The following is a 19,381-nucleotide window of genomic DNA, read 5'->3' as shown; positions in this document are numbered from 1 at the left end:
AAAAAAAACTCAAAATTACAGAAAAATACACAAAAGGACAACAAAAAACTAAAAAAAGAACTGAACAATATATCAAACGACAACAGAATTACACAAAATTACGCAAAAGTGCATTTTTAGTCATGACTGAAAAACAAATTATTTTCAGAATAATTCAAAAAAGGACAACAACAATACACAAAAAAAATACCAAAATATATCAAATGACTACAGAAATAGACAGAATTAACCTAAAGGTCCACAAAAGATGACTTCAAATACACAAAATTAGAAGAGAAATCTACAGAATGACAACAAAACACAACCCTGTTAAAAATGGATGGATGGATGGACAACAAAACACACAAAATGACTGAGAAACAAATGAAGTGCAGAAAAACATAAAAGGACAACAAAACTATTACAACCAACTCTATATGAAAATATCTAAAATTACAACAAGAAATGCAAAAAAAAAGACACAAAAATATATCAGAGGTCATCAGAAATACACAAAATTAACCAGAACTAAAAATACACAAAAGTGACAGAGACGTTTAGAAAAATACACAAAATAACTGAAAAACAAATGAATTTCAGAAAAATACAAAAAAGAACAACAAAAATACACAAAGATACCAAAATATATCGAATGACTACAGAAATAGACTAAAAGAACCAAAAGTTGCACCAAAGATGACTCAAAATACACAAAAACAGAAGAGAAATTCACAAAATCACTGAAAAACTAAATGAATTTAAAAAAATATATAAAAGGACAGCAAAACTATCCGCATCAACTCTTGTGTTTTCAGTCTAAACCAGTGTTTGAAAAGTGGCTCAGTGGTGTTCACTGTGCAGTGTGTAAATGTGTGTGCGACAGGAACGTGAGCTCTGCAGGTGAGGAGGCCCGCAGGAGGATGAGGGAGTGCGAGGGCTTGACGGACGCTCTGCTTTACGTCATCCAAACCGCTCTGGGAAGCAGCGAAATCGACAGTAAGGTACGATGCTCCCACGCTGCCGGAGTAGCCTTTTGCACACTTGTTTAAAAATATACACTCCTACACACACACACACACACAGTTAGAATTTAATTAAGACATGGTGTGTGTGCTTCAATGTTTCTGTGTGCATGATTGTTGCACAAATCAAAGACGGCCTTTGTTGTTTGCTTCGCCAACACGTGTCTCGTGATGATTTGTATTTTTGTCATTTACATATATTTACATGAGCGATATGCAAATGGGGTTAGTTTCCCGCCACTATGAGCCTTATTTACAGTGTTTGTGCCTAATGAGGATGATGTCCAGCTATGGACAGCATCCTTATTAGTACATCAACATGCTAATTCTCCATCAGTGAACAAACATGCTAAAGAAGGATGTTTCGCTTAATTGAACTCATAATCAGAGCAGTGAAACCATACAGCTCAGCCATAGGTGCTATGCAACCTCCTCAACTTGTCAGTCTTTCAGTGCATTGTATCCATTTTAACCCAGATGGCCAGTGACACAGAAACATCGGTTGCAAACGCGTGCATGCTTGCTGTTGTGTGCACGTGTATGCACATGCTTGTGCGCGAGGCCTTGGTACATACAGTATATACAGTAGATGTGTGTTGGGAGGCTCTGGTTGTTAGGTCTGTGCAAATCTATAGTTCATAAATAATGAAAAAAAGAATGTATTTGGGTTGATTTGGTGGTGGTGTTTCGTTCTTGTCTATTCTTATGTTTTAGTTTCAATTTGGCACATTTTTTTGTAAAAATGTAAAAGTGACTGCCCTCTATGGGTTCAAACCCGACTATTACAATGCATTTTTGCTATTGGCTGAGAATGGACGTTGACACTTTGGTGGCGTTTTACATCACTAACCATTACTTTTGGCTCCGCCCAGAGGTGTAAAGGGTATTGACATATTCTACTCAAGTAGATGTACAAGTAAGTCAAACATAAAATATTCAAGAACAAGTAAAAAGTAGCTCAATTAAATAGTACTCAAAGTAAAAGTTACGAGTTACTTTCACCCCCACACATTTTTTACTTATTTATTTATGAGAATGAAGGTTTGTGATGTTTTTGTGGCTTCTTATGTCACGAACCACAACTGTTGGCTCCGCCCCTTCTATAAAAACTACCACCTGTGGACTCTGCAATCTGTGGCGTGTATTGACTAGTCGTGTCTTAACTGCTTGAGGAGCCCCGCCCACGATCAAGGCATTTTTTACATTTCCAGCTTAGTGTTATGTTACTTTTTAACATGAGGATTTTAAGTTTTTTATTTGCAAAAATGTGTTTAAGTGCAGGATGTGGTACTGGAAATCCATCTTTAACAATAGATTGTGTGTTGGTTTCTGTACGTGTATTAAAACAGTGGCGTGTTTGTATTTGTATAGGCAGAGTGTGTTTCATTCAGAGTGTGTGTTTGTACTTAATGCATTCTGCCTGCTGTCCTCTTATTGTCTTCTTCATAACTCCTTTTCATTCCCTCTGCTGTGTTTCCTCTCTGCTTCTTCCCTCCTGCAGACTGTGGAGAACTGTGTGTGCATCTTGAGGAACTTGTCGTACCGGCTGGCAGCAGAAACATCTCACAGCCAGCAGGGGGGCTCGGAGGAGCTGGACGGCCTGTTGTGCGACACAGGCGGAAAGGATGCTGAAAGCTCCGGCTGCTGGGGAAAGAAGAAGAAGAAAAAGAAGGGACACGACCAGGTGAGACGCTGTTGGAGGACACATTTCAGGAGCTCTAATTGGCCCGATGATCATTAGTGAGGATGTGGGAGGCTTTCTCACTATTGTTATCAGTTTTTTCTTCCGTCGGTCGTTAACACCTCCTACACCGGTTTATGCTTGTACTTTTATAATTTGTAATAGGGGTGTGCCAAAATATTGATGCAACGATATATCCCGATATTTCGTTTTGCGGAACGTTATCGATTCACTCCTGCCGAATATCGGTTTATTTGATTTGATTTTTTACGCAAGTTAAATACTAAGCACAAGTTAAATGTTCTCAGATTTTCAAATTGATATTAGTATTAGCACTGAAATGTATGTGCTGTCTGCACTGTAGGTTTAAGTTTAACTTTACACAGGTAAGTATACGCTAAAATGTGTGCCCAGGTTTTCATAGACCACCCAGTTGTTTATATTATAATGCACTGACTGAAATGTGTATTTTTCATATGCAGTGAAATTTTCAAGTTTTCGAGGACATTGGACTAGTTGTGGTCAGTGTGTGTTAAGAAGAGCCACTGTGACACAGATATCATAATAAATCTATATATAGGTCATCGCAGAAAAAGTGATATCGTTATCGTGGGTAAAAAAATAAAATAAATAAATACAAAATATCGTGACGTATCGCAAGGTACCTGGCGATACCCAGCCCTAATATGTAACATTTAAACTTTTTGAGTCAAGAAATTTTTTGTGAAACTACATTGACTTTTCAGCTCTGATCCATATTTAGAGTGGACAGCTTGTTAAGCTAGAGTGGAGCTGCTCCAGTTTTTACCTTCAAATCATTGCAAACAAATTACAAACTGTTCAACCTTTAACATGTTCAGCTAATACGTTCAACCCTTTTCAACCTTATTGCTATTGTTAAGCTATTGCTCGGTTAATGCTTAGCTAATGCTAGGATAATGCTAATGCTTGATTAATGCTAAGTTAGTGCTAATGCTAGGTTAATTCTGTTACTAGGTTAATGTTAATGCTAGGTTTGTGCTAATACTTGGATAATCCTATTGCAAGGGGAATGCTAATGCTTAGTTAATTTTAAAGCTAGAATAATGGTAATGCTAGGCTAGTGCCATTGTTGGGCTAATGCTAAAGCTAGGCAAATGCTAATGCTAGGTTCGTGCTAATGCTAGATTAATATTAATGCTAAGTTAGTGGTAATGTTAGGTTAATGCTAATGCAAGATTAATGTTAATGCTATTGTTAGGCTAATGCTGGGTTATTGCTATTGCTAGGCTATTGGTAATTCTAGGCGAATGCTAATATTAGGTTAATGCTATTGTTATCCCAATGCTATTGCTTGGTTAGTGCTATTGCTTGGCTAATGGTAATTCTAGGCGAATGCTAGGTTAATGCTAATATTAGTTTAATGCTATTGTTATCCCAATGCTAATGCTAGGTTTATGCTCTTGCTAGGCTATTGGTAATTCTAGGCGAATGCTAGGTTAGTGCTAATATTAGGTTAATGCTAATATTAGGTTAATGCTATTGTTATCCCAATGCTAATGCTTGGTTAGTGCTAATGCTAGGTTGATGCTATTGTTAGGTTAATGCTAGGGTTATTGGACAGGATGCAGCCCTCCTCATCTAGGCCCAGGTTGTAAACTGTTGTGTTCTCAAATTTTTGCGAACGTTGTCCTGTGTGTCTCTTGGTTCCACACTTCTGACACCATATGTTATGGGTCACAAATAAACTCTGGCAAAGTCTGAAAGTTCTAGTTTTTTAGTTTATTCAAAGTGGGCAAATAATGACAAAAAAGTGAAGATCCTGGGCTATTTACAAAAAAAAAAGAAAAGAAAAAGAACATCTCAATGTTTACTGGAAAAAACAATATCTTCCTCCAACCATGAGTTTGGCCTGCAGATGTCACCTACACTGCAACCAAGCATAGACTGATTTCCCAAGCCCCTCCCACTCACCTTACATAATGGGGGAAAATCAATTTTTATAATAAAGTATTGTATTGATTAAATTAATACAACTGTTTCTTATCATATAAAACAAGATGTCATTCCTTCACTGAATGATGCACATAAGGCAGTGTAATTTAAAGAAAACAAATTATGTCTATGGACAGCTGACCACACACATCGTATAAGATCAGGTACCGTACATGCGCCTCTGTTTGGGCGTTGACTAAGTGAGTGACAGCGTATCAAGCAGCAGGATCCTGTGTGTACTCAGGATCTCACTGTTAGACTGAATGAGGCGACATGCAGGTACCTGGAGGCTCGATAAAGTGTCTGTGTATGTTTTGTCGCGGGTCCCTCTCTTGCACTGCACCGGCCCCCCCGTGGTGCCTCACTATGCACGCAGCCTGTGCCTTAAGCAGTCGAGGCAGGGAGGAGAGCGCAGTGCATAGGCATGACTCCATCACAGCTAGGTTAGTGCTATTCCTAGGTTAAAGCTGATATCCGGAGTTTATGAGAGGACGTCTCAATGTCCCGCCCTCAACAGCTCCACTTCCTCCCCCTGCCTCTGCAATCTATCAGAAGCCACGCCTCTACTTTTCTGCATGTGCAACCATAACAAGGTTGCATCGGGTCACATTAATATAGGTCTATGGGTCAGGTAAGAGACAAAATTATATCTACCTGTTTGCTGTTGTGATGCGATGCGGCCTTGTTTCCATGCACAGTTACGCATTCACTGAAGGAACAGGAAGTCAAAGCCCATTGGCTGTGCGTAGTCGATGATCGTTTCCATTTGTATAGAGGTCTATAGGACGAAGGAGGGACATATATACATTAATGTATATGAATGACCATTGGCAGTAGACCATAGTAAAAGACTAGTTAGGTATTTTTTCACATTTCAAAAGAATCATACATAAACATATATTTCTCAGAAACTCCGGATATTAGCTTTAAAGATATTGCAAGGTTCATGTTAATGCTATTGCTAAGTTAGTGTTAATGCTAGGCTAATGCTATTGCTAGGTTAATGCTATTGTTATGTTAATGCTAATGCTTGCTAACGTTAATGCTAGCTAATGCTAAGCTAATGCAGTGCAACGTGGGCCAGCATCAGCATCCTCACTTGCATTTTCTTCAGGAAATGCAACTATTCTAGTTACAACTTGTCCATGATACAAGTACTGTTCATGTGATGTAACGGCAGGCATAATTTGCCTTCCTTTGAGCATAAACTACACATTTTATGCAATGACTCTGTGCTCTTTTCAAGTTCTGCAACATTTCCTTCGTTCATCTTCCGCTCACCAGTACTGCATTAATATTTATGAACGTTCAAACTGCTTTCTTTGATATTCATGATGAGTGAGCAAAGGCTGTTTTTCATCTGCCTCTGACATTCACCCGCCACCTGAAGAACCCGGGGTCACATTTGTATTTATATTCATATTATCAACATCATTTTCTCCCTTTGTGACATTACTAAAGCACTTAAACATTATGTCACACAGCAGGTGTAATTTAAAGCTTCTGTGTCTCGTGAAGTTGTGTTTGACTTTGAGTTTGCTTGAGCCTGGTACCTGTAGTCATGCTGGTTTAGCAGTTCTCTCTGTCTGAGGTTTGTGAGTTTCTGGCCATTTGTTAGCAGTGGGCTAGAGTTTAATCTAATGCTTGCGAGTAAAATTCACTACAGGTACGATTTAAAATGATAGCTGTGGCCATTATTGTTGGATTTTGCGCCCCCTGGTGGCATTTACACATACAAATGAACAAATCAGAACACGTGGCAATCGTATATGTAGCAAAAGTCACGAATATTCCTTCATTGAGAAGATTCTTAAAATATATATAAAATATATAAGGAATAGCAATTTTCCATTAATTTCATATAATGTTGAGGAAGAAAAACTATATATATATATATTTATACACACATATCGTCATCAGGACATAAATCTACCTATATTGTGATAAAAAAAAAAAAAATTCTCCATACTGCACAGCACTAGTTTAATCCTTCATTTATTTCAGTTTAAAATAACGGAGACTTTTTCTTTTTAACGGAAGACTTGGCAGAACCTAAATGGCAGCCATGGAGAAGGCTTCAACCTCTTGTCATGCTAATAAGCAATCAGCATCACATTCTGGTTGAGTGGATGACATCTTTTTTACTACTTCTTCTAGTGAAGCTGCGAGGATTGAAAACCTCACACTTCCAGGTGGATCATTGTGGGTGAATTGCTCATTAGCCTCTCCAGGGTTTTTCATTTTTTTTTTTTTAGCAAAAGTACAGATTGAACCTAAAAAATCCCAGCATGGCCTTTTACTTGGTTCTGTCTACATTGTGTATCCAGGCAGGGAGGTGGGGAACTACATCACATGAACCTGAAACAACATTATTCACGGAATAATTCTGAATCTTTTCAAAAAGCCCCTCACACTGACACTCTCCCCAAAGCCCCGTGGCTGAGTACGGGAACTCCTCTCCGGTGCAGCTGCGGGTGATTAGCATGAAGTAGCATTTCAGGCAAAATGTGCATGAGAGGGCGAGGCTCCTTCAGCTGTGGGATAATTACCGAGAAAGAAAGAGAAAAGGAGGACAGGTTTACACAGAGGAGATGAACTAATGTGCCAAAAGTTTTCTTTGTCGTTATTTGGATGTGAGCGAGATTTTCTTGCTTATTGGTGTGTTTTTGGAACTTACAGTAGTTGATTATTGTTTAGGATGCACATCTTTACGCTCAGGCATATAGCTTGTAGTCTTTCCTCAGTTACTCAACACCAAACTAACTTTGTAAACCTTGCTTCTTCTTGTATTATGTGCCAGCTCAGTCTCACGAAAACCGTAGCAATGACACAAATTGGACTTAAATGAACATTTTGTGTTTGGCAACACAATTTTCTCCTATTTTACGTGGTGCAGAAAACAATATTTAGTAATGCACTAAAATAATAGTTCCATGTTCCAAATGTTGTTGCACTGCATGGTAGGGATTGCAAAGCAATGCATTTTAATGGGAGTTATCACCTCAACCATAACCCTTCTTGCTTTAACCCTAACCATAACACTAAACCAAAACCTTAATGAAATGTTGTAATAAGATGCAAGCAAGAATTGAGGCTTTTTTTAAAGCGTTTCGATCATTAATTTATTTTAATGTGATGTTTATTGCCTAAAGCGTGCGGACTGAGGCCGATATAAACGTCATATCCGTGTGTGTCTCCAGGACCGCTGTTGTGAAGCTGTTTTCAGCGCACACAGGGGGGCAGACGTCACCTGCTTGGTAATTGGTCCTCTTCCACAGTGTGTTTAAATGCGCTTTTTAAATTCCAGTTTTCACACTGTCAGAAAGCACATTTTTGGTTTGCTCCACCTTGGACGTGAGGATGCCAATTTTCATTTTTGGAAAAGCTTCCTTTCTCTCAGTGGGAGGGCGTAAGAAGTTAATGATTATCGAATTCAGCCGCCGGGTTTATCAACACCCAATCATTTATAACCTTGAATTGGTCGAATACAAATGTTTCATGAATCACACTTTGGTGCTGTCGTACAACCAACTGTGCACTCAAATTTGCACCCGTTTTTAAGCAAGATTAATAAATGAGGGCCAATGAGTTATAAAATTGTGTCGCGCAACACGAAAGAAAAATCGTGGTGGCACACACGAAAAAGTGAAACTAGTATTTGTGTGCAAGTGAGTATTGTTTTCTGCAACACGAATTGCAAAAATTGTCTAAAATTTAAAAATCAATTCTGAAATAAAAAAATGAAATACAATTTAATTTAAAAAACTGTTTCTAAAAGTTTTCGAACAGCTACCAGATACATCATTTATTCCACAAAATCCAGAGGGTCATGTCTTGAGAGATATCCTACTATTTCTGTTCAATGTGTACTGTCATCTTTTGTATAGCCAACATTTTGTAATATTAATAGCAATAATTAATTGTCAGAGCAGAACATTGGCAAAATTTAAGGATGTTATCACAGATTGTGATTTTATGGGGGGAATTCTCTTTAAAAAAAAAAAATGGCAGCTTTAAAAACGATAATATAAAATAAGATAAGTATCTCATGAGGAAAAAAAGGTACAACTGTAGAGCAGATTCATATGGGAGGACTGAAAGATTGAAAGATGACACTTGTTTTTCATAACTTGTTATTTTTTCTAAAAAGGTTTTAATACAGTGTGGGTCTTTGATTTCTGTCAGTTACAAACAAAAAGCCTGCTGACTTTTAGCTTCACGCTGATGATTTTTATGCTCAGTGACATTTGTAGCCGGAGGTCTTCTGTTTCTGGGTTGTCTGTTCCATCCTCATTAACATAATATCTCACCACACGCCTTTAGAACATTTGTCACATCCACATGCACTCACCTTAAGTCATGAATGAACTGATTACATGTCAACGTCTGAATTTTAAGTTTGTTTAGACGGGGGCGATTAAACGTCAGTTTGCATCTGTTGAATTATAGCTTTCGGCCGAATTCACACCCTTGGTATATACTTAAGATAATTCATTAGCATCTGCTTGTTAACAGTGTGAATTTATGACTTTGTGTGGTAAAAAAACGTTTTTAACCCTTCAACAATGTATCTGCTATGTTTAAGTAAAGGAGCACATAATGAAAGGGTGTATGATGCGTGGCTTTATTCTCTACTTTGTCAAATATGGCCATTTTTTTCAAAATAAAAGACCTGGAAAACTCGGTCCACAGACCAAATGGTCCACGAAGCATTACCGCCCAGTGTTTTAGGGTCTCCAATTCACCTAACTAACATTTGTTTTAGTAGAACATGTAAACTAGGCAGCAATCCTTTGCACCTCTTGCCATCAGACGGTTTTGCTAACCTCTGGTACACCAAGTTATCAATTTGATGGTTTCTAAAACGAGATGCAAATTTTGAATAAAATCAATGAAGGAAGGAATTGCACAAACTGGTTTATGATCCAGATTTTCCAAAAAAATACTGAGATAATGTGCACGAAGAAGTTTAATCATTTGCGTTAAAAGATATTTAAGTTATAGACAAAATTCTGGATGCATATTCTTAATTGTTACAACACTTGTGAAACTAAAATGAATGTGGAATTAGTGGTGAGAAAAATAATCTGATGAATTAGAGACTTTGTAATTAATTATCTCAATTAATCCAAAGTAATCACATAATATTTGACATGAGAAGCAACGTTTTTTAATTTAAATGGATTTTGGGATGTGACACAATCAATAAAACAATAAATGAGCTTTAACAACTAAATTGTGAATTATTAATTTGTATAAATTTATATAAGCTAAATTCATGCATTTCTGGATTTTTTATATGCATTCTAAAACAAATTAGTTTTTGTGTATTGAAATTTAAAAAAACAGCCCATTCCGGAGAAGTGGAAACTGAACAGTGCAAACACGGCAACGACTTCATCTCTGGTTCTCCAGTTGTAGTTTGTGCATCAGTATTATGGGTATACTGGGAATTCATGCAATGAGAAAGGTTCCGCGCTGCTTGAAGTGCAAAAAAAAAAAAGCGATTAACAGTTTTTGTGCATTATTTTTCAGTAATTAATTAACCACAATGAAAGTCCCAGCCCTGTTTTTCATTTGAAAAAGCTCTGTGTAATAATGGAAGGATCTATAATTTTTCAATAAATATAAATGGAGTACTTTCTCTAATATTATTTTTCTAGGTAATGCATGTGAAAATGACAGATTTCAACTTAAAGGACAAACGCACCTCTCGGCCAATCCGATGAATACAACCATGTTATCACGTGCTGCTCTTGCCTGATGGGACCGTGCTGGCTCTCCACTGCTGTCAAACCTGGCTTCACACTGAATTCAAAACGCTTTTCTTTTCTAAACCTCTCATCTTCCACAGTGGGATGGCGTCGGCCCGTTTCCAGACTTGGCAGAGCCCCCCAAGGGCATCCAGATGTTATGGCACCCCACCATAGTCAAGCCCTACCTCACTCTGCTGTCTGAGTGCTCCAACCCAGACACCCTGGAGGGTGCAGCTGGGGCTCTGCAGAACCTGGCTGCTGGCAGCTGGAAGGTACCATCTCTGTGCTACTCTGATACTGAAGGGCCATCAACCACAGGGTTAGGAGATGTTTAATGGATGCCAAAACCTGCTGAAGGGAAAGCAAACATTTACTCATGGTTCTTTAAGATAAAGTTTCCCCGACTGATGGTGACAGAGTTTATTGTACCTCACTTATTAAAGATACCAAAAATACTACAAAAATAAACATTGAAACCTCTAAAGCAGACATGGGCAACTTTTATTACAGCAACGGCAACAAAAGTGGAATTGTCTGATCCGTGGGCCACATTATCAACATCTATGTCAGCATTTAGAAAAATTATCAGTTTAAGGTTTTTTGTTCTCATTTTGTGTGTTTTTAGATTAATTTTATGTTTTTTTTTATTGTTCGTTCTTGTTTTGTGAATCCTTTGTGTGGTTTTTGTTGCAACTGTGTTTATTTTTCTGTGTAATTTGGGGTATTTTTTGATTTATTTTGTGCCTTATGATTCATTTTGAATATTTTTAGAGTGTCATTTCTATTTGTATGTGTTTTTGTAGCCATCTTCTGTATTTTTATTGTTCTTTTATGTTTTGAGAGTCATTTCTGTGTTTTTCTTGTAATTTTGTCTATTTTTTGTGTGTTTCTATGTAGGTCCTATTTCATATGTAATTTGGTGTGTTATTTTGTGCGTTATGAGTCATTTTGTGTATTTTTGTTGTCATTTTGTGTCCTTGGAGTCTAATTTGTATTTTTGTAGTTGTTTTCTTTGTTTTCAGAGTAAGTGTGTCAGGGTTTCCTTTATTGAATTTGTAGGTTTCGAGTCATTTTGGGAATTTGTGGTGTTGTTTTTTGTATTTTTATGTTATTCTGTGCGTTTCTGTGGCCCCTGGGCAGCCAGTTGCCCAAGTCTGCTCTAAAGCACATCACAAAATGAATAATTGAAATGGCTTTGATCAATCCAGGAATGGTAAATGTGATAGAATGAATCAATATCAATGTCATGTCATAAATACAGTATACCCTTGGCGATTTTCTTCCTATTTCTGACTTCCTCTTGTTTTTTTCCCAGTGGTCGGTGTATATCCGTGCTGCAGTGCGTAAAGAGAAAGGTCTGCCCATCCTGGTGGAGTTGCTGCGGATCGACAATGACCGGGTGGTGTGTGCTGTAGCTACTGCTCTGAGAAATATGGCTCTGGACATCAGGAACAAGGAACTTATTGGTGAGTTTCTCAGTCTGGTAATGGTAAATGGTAAATGGACTTGATTTATATAGCGCTTTATCCCCACACTGAAGCAGTCTCAAAGCGCTTTACATATCAGCTCATTCACCCACTCGCATTCACACACCAATGGGACAGGACTGTCGCTAGTCGACCACTGGGAGCAACTTAGGGTTCAGTGTCTTGCCCAAGGACACTTCGACACATAGTCAGGTACTGGGATCGAACCCCCAACCTCTCGATCAGAAGACGACCCTGAGCCACGATCGCCCACAGTCTCACAAAGTCACTCAAAGGAACACAATTTTTTTTATTTTTTTTTATTTTCGAAAAAACAAAAAAAGTGCTTTTTTTTAATTCTTGTGAAAATGTAATAGTCAATAAATAAACAACCTGCAGAAAATACTGTATATTGGTGTTAAGCAGGATTGTATGCACAGTAGCTCCAACACCGTGGCTAAAAGGGCCTTAAATTAAAAACAAATATTGATAGAGTATGGATATCTTCCTTGAGTTCAATATTTGCTCACTAACTTGATGATATATTATATTTTTTATTATCAATTCATACAGAGCTTGGCAAGAAGGGGTTCTCTTACTCTGTCCCTTTTTACCTGGAACAACCAATTTACAACAAGATCTAAAGATGTTCGGTTATTTCATTTGGGCATTTTAAGCAAATTTGAAGTGCTTCCTGGTCGTCATTCTCAATACATTTTCTGATAAAAATGGGAAATAAACAAATGCTGCACTTAACATGTCAATGGAAGCAAATTAGTAAATAATAAAATAATTTTGGGCAAATCAAGAATGAAGTCGAGAAATGTCGAGAATAAAGTGAAAATATAATGTTGAGATTAGAGTAGAAAAGACAAGATTAAACTTGAAATTTGTAAAATAAAATCTAACTTTTGTCATGTTTTATTCTCCTTCTGTATATTAATACATCTTACATTTTAGGTTGAATTCTGGAATCTGGTCAGGAACATCAGATGAAAACTAGCCTATTTTGGTTAACTCATTTACAGCATGTCTGTTCATTGATGTGCATTGTCCCTTTAAAATAATCAATAAATGAACTCACAATATAATATTGTGATAAAAGTCGAATTGGCCCTAGTCCGCTTCCGTAGATTTGACTTCATTAGCAAACCTTTGACTTTTATCACAATAATATATTGTAACTATGGTTCCTTCTGAGAACCAGTTTTCAGTAATCCAATTCCTAGGAATCGTTTGTTTGCTTGCCTGTCAATTTCGCTTATCGGTTCCTTTTGCGTCACAAATACGTAACGATAAACTCCTCCAGGTCCTGTATATTGTGTTTATGCTTGCACCAAGTGAAGCTCCTTGCACCATATAGTTGTTTTCTTCCGAAAACAACAAACTTCCACAAGGACACACACCTCGGAGCCAGTTTATGTCCTCATAACAAGTAATCAGACCCGGGAGGTGGACTGGTACTGATCGTCTTTAGTTTGCTCACACACACACGCACGGCTGATGATGTCACATGTAACAACGGGGACGGCGTCTCTGAAGGTCCATTTATAGAAATGTAAACAAAGGCTAAACTAAAGCTTTACCGTTTAAATACATAACAATAAGTGTAGCTGTACTTTTGGTTAATATGTTTTTTTTTTACAGAAGAATTATTTGTTTTATGTCTGAATTCATTTTGGATCAAGTTGTTCAAGTTCAAAAGGAGCACTGTAAATGTTCTCAAATGTTTGTAGCCAAAATGTGTCTTATGTTGTAATAATAATAATAATCCATCAATTTTATATAGCACTTTTGTATATATTATCCAGTGAAAACAATCTATACCTGGTGGATTGAAAGAGAGCTGATATTCCTGCAGGAAATTAAAGAGACAAAGATCATGTGATAAAAAGTTAAAGCAAACAAATCCATTTGTATTATTTAATTCCCTCACCCAATGAGAATCGATAAGAGTATCGATAATTTTTATTAATTCCCATCCCTATTTGTAACTTTATTCTCGAAATTTCAACCACAATCTCGACATTCCAACTTTGTTTTTGATTTGCCCAAAATGATTTTCTTCATCAAAATTGGCCCTAATACTCTTCCGTACATGTCTGTTCATCACTTTTAAATGTTGTGTTTTAAATTGTTAATGTATTGTCCGAAACAGGTTTCTCTTGAAAATGAGACCTTGTTGTCTCAATGTGACTATACCTGTAAATAAATACATACATTTATTATTCATAACAGGTTTTTTAGACTATTGTATGTTTTGGTTTTGATAGTAATATTTCCTTAAAATATGAATTTGGTAGTAATTGGTTTTGTGAGCACGCGCTCCTTCCTTTCATGCAGTTATAACAGCCGTTTGGTTTCTAAGCGGGCGGCACACTGCTGTAAATGATCGCTACATGTTCCCTTTTTTAGGCCGAGTAGTGTCTGTAATGCACTCTTGCTTTTCTGCTGCTGGTCCCCATGGCAACAACCGCATGCCTCTTTCCACTTACTCCATCTGACGCTGTAGGCTTTGACTAAAACTGCACGTCTGCTTTGAGAGAGAGTGCTGTACACATGTATCTGTGGACAGGGTTTGCCTAGTTGATGCCCCCCCACATGCTACCCCTCGGGGGTTATTTTAAAAGGTCACAGTGACGTGCCCAAAGTTGTGCTGTGTTAACACGAGCAAACTGCATTAGGGACACATACATAGTGTTGTGTAGCTGAGCCTTTAGGGCATGTGAGCAGCAGATATCAACACTCTCTGCTTTGACTGGCTCGTTCACTGTGGGCGTGATTTCTGCAATACCTTTGCTTTGTGAGTTAGATTCTGATGCTAAGTCTGTCTACTCATGCAACTGACTTACTGCCTTCATTTTGAAGGGAATCTTTATATCATTTAAATACCAGAGGCGAATGTAACAGATATGGGTACTTTTACTTTTTTGAGTATATTCATATATAAATCCGTAATTTTATTTATACTTATACTTTTACCCCCTGGCAAGAATGTCAAACTCCGTCTATGCTTTATTGCTAAAATCGAACGAGCCACAGTGTACAGCAGCACACACATTGTAAGGATGCACAGACCCTCTCTGCCCCCCCCCCCCCCCCCCCCCTCCCTCCCCCCTCTTGGGTCACAGCCCAATCAGATTGAGGGACAAAGGGCAGAGCAGACAAAGATTTCCCGACAGCAGCACTTAGGTGTCATGGGAAATGTAGTCAGTTTGTGCGTCTCCATTGGCCCCTGACAGCCACTCTCACTCAGAGTGTATCTCTGCTCCAGTAAGGCTGTTATATTTAGTTTTGAGAAAGAAAACAATCCATTTATGACCTGGCACGGCCTTCGCTGACACAAAAATGTCAGAAAGTAGCTTTAAATTTGTTCACAGAATTCAGGGCAATCAACCAAACGGAACAATAGAGAATTGTTTTCAATTAAATGATGCAAACATGTTCCACTTCTTTGGATGCTGCCTACTAGGGATGTCCCGATACAACTTTTTTCACTTCCGATACAGTAATAATATTGCAGCCTTGAGTATTGGTCGATACCGATATTGATCCAATACAATATCAGCATGAATCATACATACTTGTATTACTTATTTTGTAGTATGGAATGTTAGAAAAGGCTTGATCAAGTGATGTTACTCAGAGAACAATAGTCAACAATTCAAGTTGACTTCAGTTATTTTTTACTGTCAGTATATGGTTGGAACAACTGGGGGCGGGGACCAAAACAACAAAAACTTAGCGGAGCACTTATATCGGAGATTTTAGATGCAGTCCGATAAAATCCGATATTCATTTTCTGGCTGATATCGGACCAATATCCGATGACAGTATCTGATGGGAGACCCCTACTGTCTACATTAAATAGCCGTTAGGAAGTTGCTAATAAAAAACAGTGGCAGTTTTTTCAACTTTTAGAGAGTTTTTTTCCCCGAAAAACGTTTTTTCTTAAATCACGGACTATTGAAGGACTCCCACCCAAAAGGACTACTGGTGCTATCATCTAGGGTTTGCTTCTTCAACAGTCTGTGATAACTCGCTAACTTCAGCCATCAGAACATTGTGGCGCACTTTTAAAGGCAGAGTTAGGCTGTATTCAAAATTGCATACTTACGTACTACTCATACTAAGTCTGACGTCAAAATGAGTATGTAGTGTGTTCACATTAAATAGTATGGAAAGATTGAGTATGTGAGAAATACTATATTGGGACATTTTTTAAGTATACATGGTGGGCAGGGGGCACAATAGTCAAAGTCAACCGCCCCATGATGCATTGCGAGCGGATTGTAAAATCGTCCTGGGACCGGATTCAAGCTAAAAATCAAACATCTACTTTTCAAAACAAAAGCATCTCTTTTTGTCTTCCATTAGTTTTTATCGTTCTTGTGAATAGGGCTCTTGTTTTGAAGTTAACCAGAAGTTTTGACAGTAGCACAATGGTCAGTCTGAGAAAATCTCTGAAATGTCGACATGAAATGTGTTTTCAGCATGTTTTATAGATCAAATGACCACATGTTGATATTCTACTTGGTCACATTCACGCTTAAAATATTTTCAGAATTTTCAAAGGTGGCAAATCAACAGATATTTAGCCTCAGTGTGCTTCAGGTTTTTGTCATTTGAAGTTTGAAATATATCTTGGAAAACTTGGAAGTATACTAACCATACTGTATATACTATAAGTCTACTGTAGTAGACAGTATATACTCATTGAATCTGTAGTGCACAGTACTGAGTACTTAGGAAAGCTCTTCTTCTCTGCTTCATTGTTTACTACGAAACCGCAGAGTTGGAACTGTCGCCCCCTGCCGTCACGGATGTTTTTTTTTTTTTGTGTCACAATTGTTTTTATTCTCTTTCCGTAAACAAAAGAGGTCTACATCGACATCTTTAACTTTTCCAGATTATTTAGAGCAACCAAAAGCAGCACAAGTTAACATTTTGACCAAAAATGCTGCTAAATGATCTAAAAAAAAACAGGCTGAATGCTTCACTCCAATAGACTCCTTAATGTTGATGATTTTAATTGATTTTACTGAAGATTTTAATTGATTTTACTGATGTTTTTAAATGTTCTTATTGATTTTAAACAATTGAATGTTTTATCATGTAAAGCACATTGAGTTGCCTTGTGTATGAAATGCGCTATACAAATAAATTTGCCTTGCCTTACCTTAATGGCCCACGTCACGAGTGACGTCACAACTCTAGGTGGAGGCAAAAACAGGAAACGCCACTGGCTAAAAACTATGGAAGCTAGTAATGTTATAGCTTTAGAATGTCGTCTTGTGTGTTTGGGTGCCAGAATAGGAGGAATAACGTTAGTGGACTTAAATTAAAATTTTATAGGATTCCAGCGGTCACTCGTGCTCAGAAAAACAAAGACAATTGTGGTTTTGCCTCCAGGCTAAGCCCCGCCCAACAAAATACGTCACAGTGTTTACAAACAATCAAAGGGTCTATAGGATACAATTGGATGTTTACAAGCAGTGGGGCCATGTGACATCATCAGTCACGTGATTTCAAGATGGAGGAACACAGGCTCTTAAACTGTAAAGTGGCCCCATTTTTAAAAGGCAATAAAATGAATAAAGTGCATAATAACGCATTTTAAGATTTGTCTCCGTCTCTGAAGAATGCTGATGTAAACACATGAAACTGTAGATAATATAACTATTTTTGACGTTTGTGTTTTGCTGACTGATTTCAGTACATTTTATATTTTATATTTAATCGCTCCATGTTTATTATACCGTTTAAGATTTGTTTTATAAATATTTTCTCCTAGGAATCATTTAAATTCTTAATTATAGAGCATTACTGGCCCTTTTTCTCTCTTTTCTGCAATAAAAGTGAAAATAAAATCCCCTCACTGTAGACTGCTGTAAATAAACTCTTACTATTGTTTGTTTTCCCCTTCCCTGCCTGCGTTATTTTTTTGACTATACACCCACATCCACCCACACTGTCACTGTTTCCCTACCACAGGTAAATATGCCATGAGGGACCTGGTTCACCGTTTGCCTGGAGGCAGCAACAACAACAACAGCAGCAGCAGCAGTGGAGGAGGAGGAGGGGGTGCAGGCAGCAACGGGAACAGCAGCAGCTTGGTGGGAAAGACCATGTCGGACGACACCATCACAGCTATATGCTGCGCTCTGCACGAGGTCATCACCAAGAACATGGAGAACACCAAGGCCCTGAGGGACGCCGGAGGCATCGAAAAGCTCATCGGCGTCGCCCGCAGCAAGGGAGACAAGTAAGGAGAATGGGGAGATGCTTTCAGGCTATAGGTGACTATATGTGCAAGAACTACAGACCTTTACTTACACTCTTCCACACTAGCCTGCTCCGTTTACAAGTTGTTGGAACCAATCACAACTTACCGGGGGATAAAGGCGGGGCTACTTTAGACATGTAGTGAATCCAGTCTAACGCAGAAAAAGTTATTTAGAGAATCCAATGAAAACTGTGTTTAGAAATGGTTTGAGGAAACCCACAAAGTACTCAGTAAATAAAGCTTAGGGAGAACATGCAAACTCCTTATTGAGAGATTAGGTCCACATGTGCTCAAGCATGATGTCTGAGCTGTAAACGTTGTGACCTATACATATGTTAGACATTTTAACTACATTCAGAGCTCATATATTGTATATTTTTACTAAATTCTGAGTACGTGTTGTATTTTTTTTAACTAAATTCAGAGTAAATATGTTTTTGATTTTTTTTTTCACTAAATTCAGAGTGCATATTTGTTTGTTTTTTTCACTAAATTCAATGTACATATGTTTGTTTTTTTTGTTTTTTGTTTTTTCTAATTTCAGAGTACATGTTTCTTTTAATTTTCTACTAAATTCAGGGTACATATGTTTTTAATATATATATTTTTTTTTTTTTACTAAAATCAGACTACATATTTTTTTGTATTTACTAAGTTCAGAGTACATGTTTTTTTTTTTTTTTTTAATTTTCTAAAATCAGAGTACATGTGTTTTAATACTTTTTTTTTTACTAAAATCACAGTACATGTTATTTTATTTTTAAATCAGTGTATTTTTTAAAGAATAAAATAAACAATACTATACAGTTTATATTTTTTAAAAAATTGTCCCATTTGATATAAAGTAATTAAAGATTTTAATTCAGATTAGTTCCAGAATCCTTCAATTGTTTCCAGTTTTCTTTTTGCTCACCGAGTTGTCATTTTTCTCTAAGAAAACCTCACACATTTCTAAACCTACAGCTAAGAGAAAACATTATTTAGGGACAAAAAGTAGCAGGTGAATAAAAATGGTGCATATTTGGAGAAACTGTCTTCTTGTTTTTGAGCCATGGGTCATAAAGCAAGATTCTGACAGAAGTGTGTTCCTTTATATACTTTTTCCTCTATTTATATACACACAATGCATATTAAACATCAGTTTTAATCAGTAATGTGTAGGTATAGAAAGATAATAAATAGGCTGCACAGACCAAGCAGAGAGAAGTATTTTGGTG

At 37.4% G+C, this 19,381-nt stretch overlaps 1 protein-coding gene across 9 annotated transcripts in view; it reads left to right on the top strand.

The window, feature by feature from the left end:
• ctnnd2b (catenin (cadherin-associated protein), delta 2b) overlaps positions 1-19,381 on the top strand; it is a 202,819-nt gene that overhangs the window by 173,292 nt on the left and 10,146 nt on the right. For all 9 annotated transcript variants that reach the window (XM_028472673.1, XM_028472678.1, XM_028472677.1 and 6 more), the window contains 5 exons: positions 863-980; positions 2,503-2,685; positions 10,511-10,684; positions 11,728-11,878; positions 17,873-18,143. In XM_028472673.1, coding sequence (XP_028328474.1) covers positions 863-980; positions 2,503-2,685; positions 10,511-10,684; positions 11,728-11,878; positions 17,873-18,143 — 897 coding nt within the window. The remainder of the gene's footprint in view (positions 1-862; positions 981-2,502; positions 2,686-10,510; positions 10,685-11,727; positions 11,879-17,872; positions 18,144-19,381) is intronic.

The sequence above is a fragment of the Gouania willdenowi genome, chromosome 17, assembly GCF_900634775.1.
Source record: "Gouania willdenowi chromosome 17, fGouWil2.1, whole genome shotgun sequence".
NCBI classification, from domain to species: Eukaryota; Metazoa; Chordata; class Actinopteri; order Blenniiformes; family Gobiesocidae; genus Gouania; species Gouania willdenowi.
Note: the sequence above shows the minus strand (reverse complement) of the source record. Positions and strands in the feature narration are given on the sequence as shown.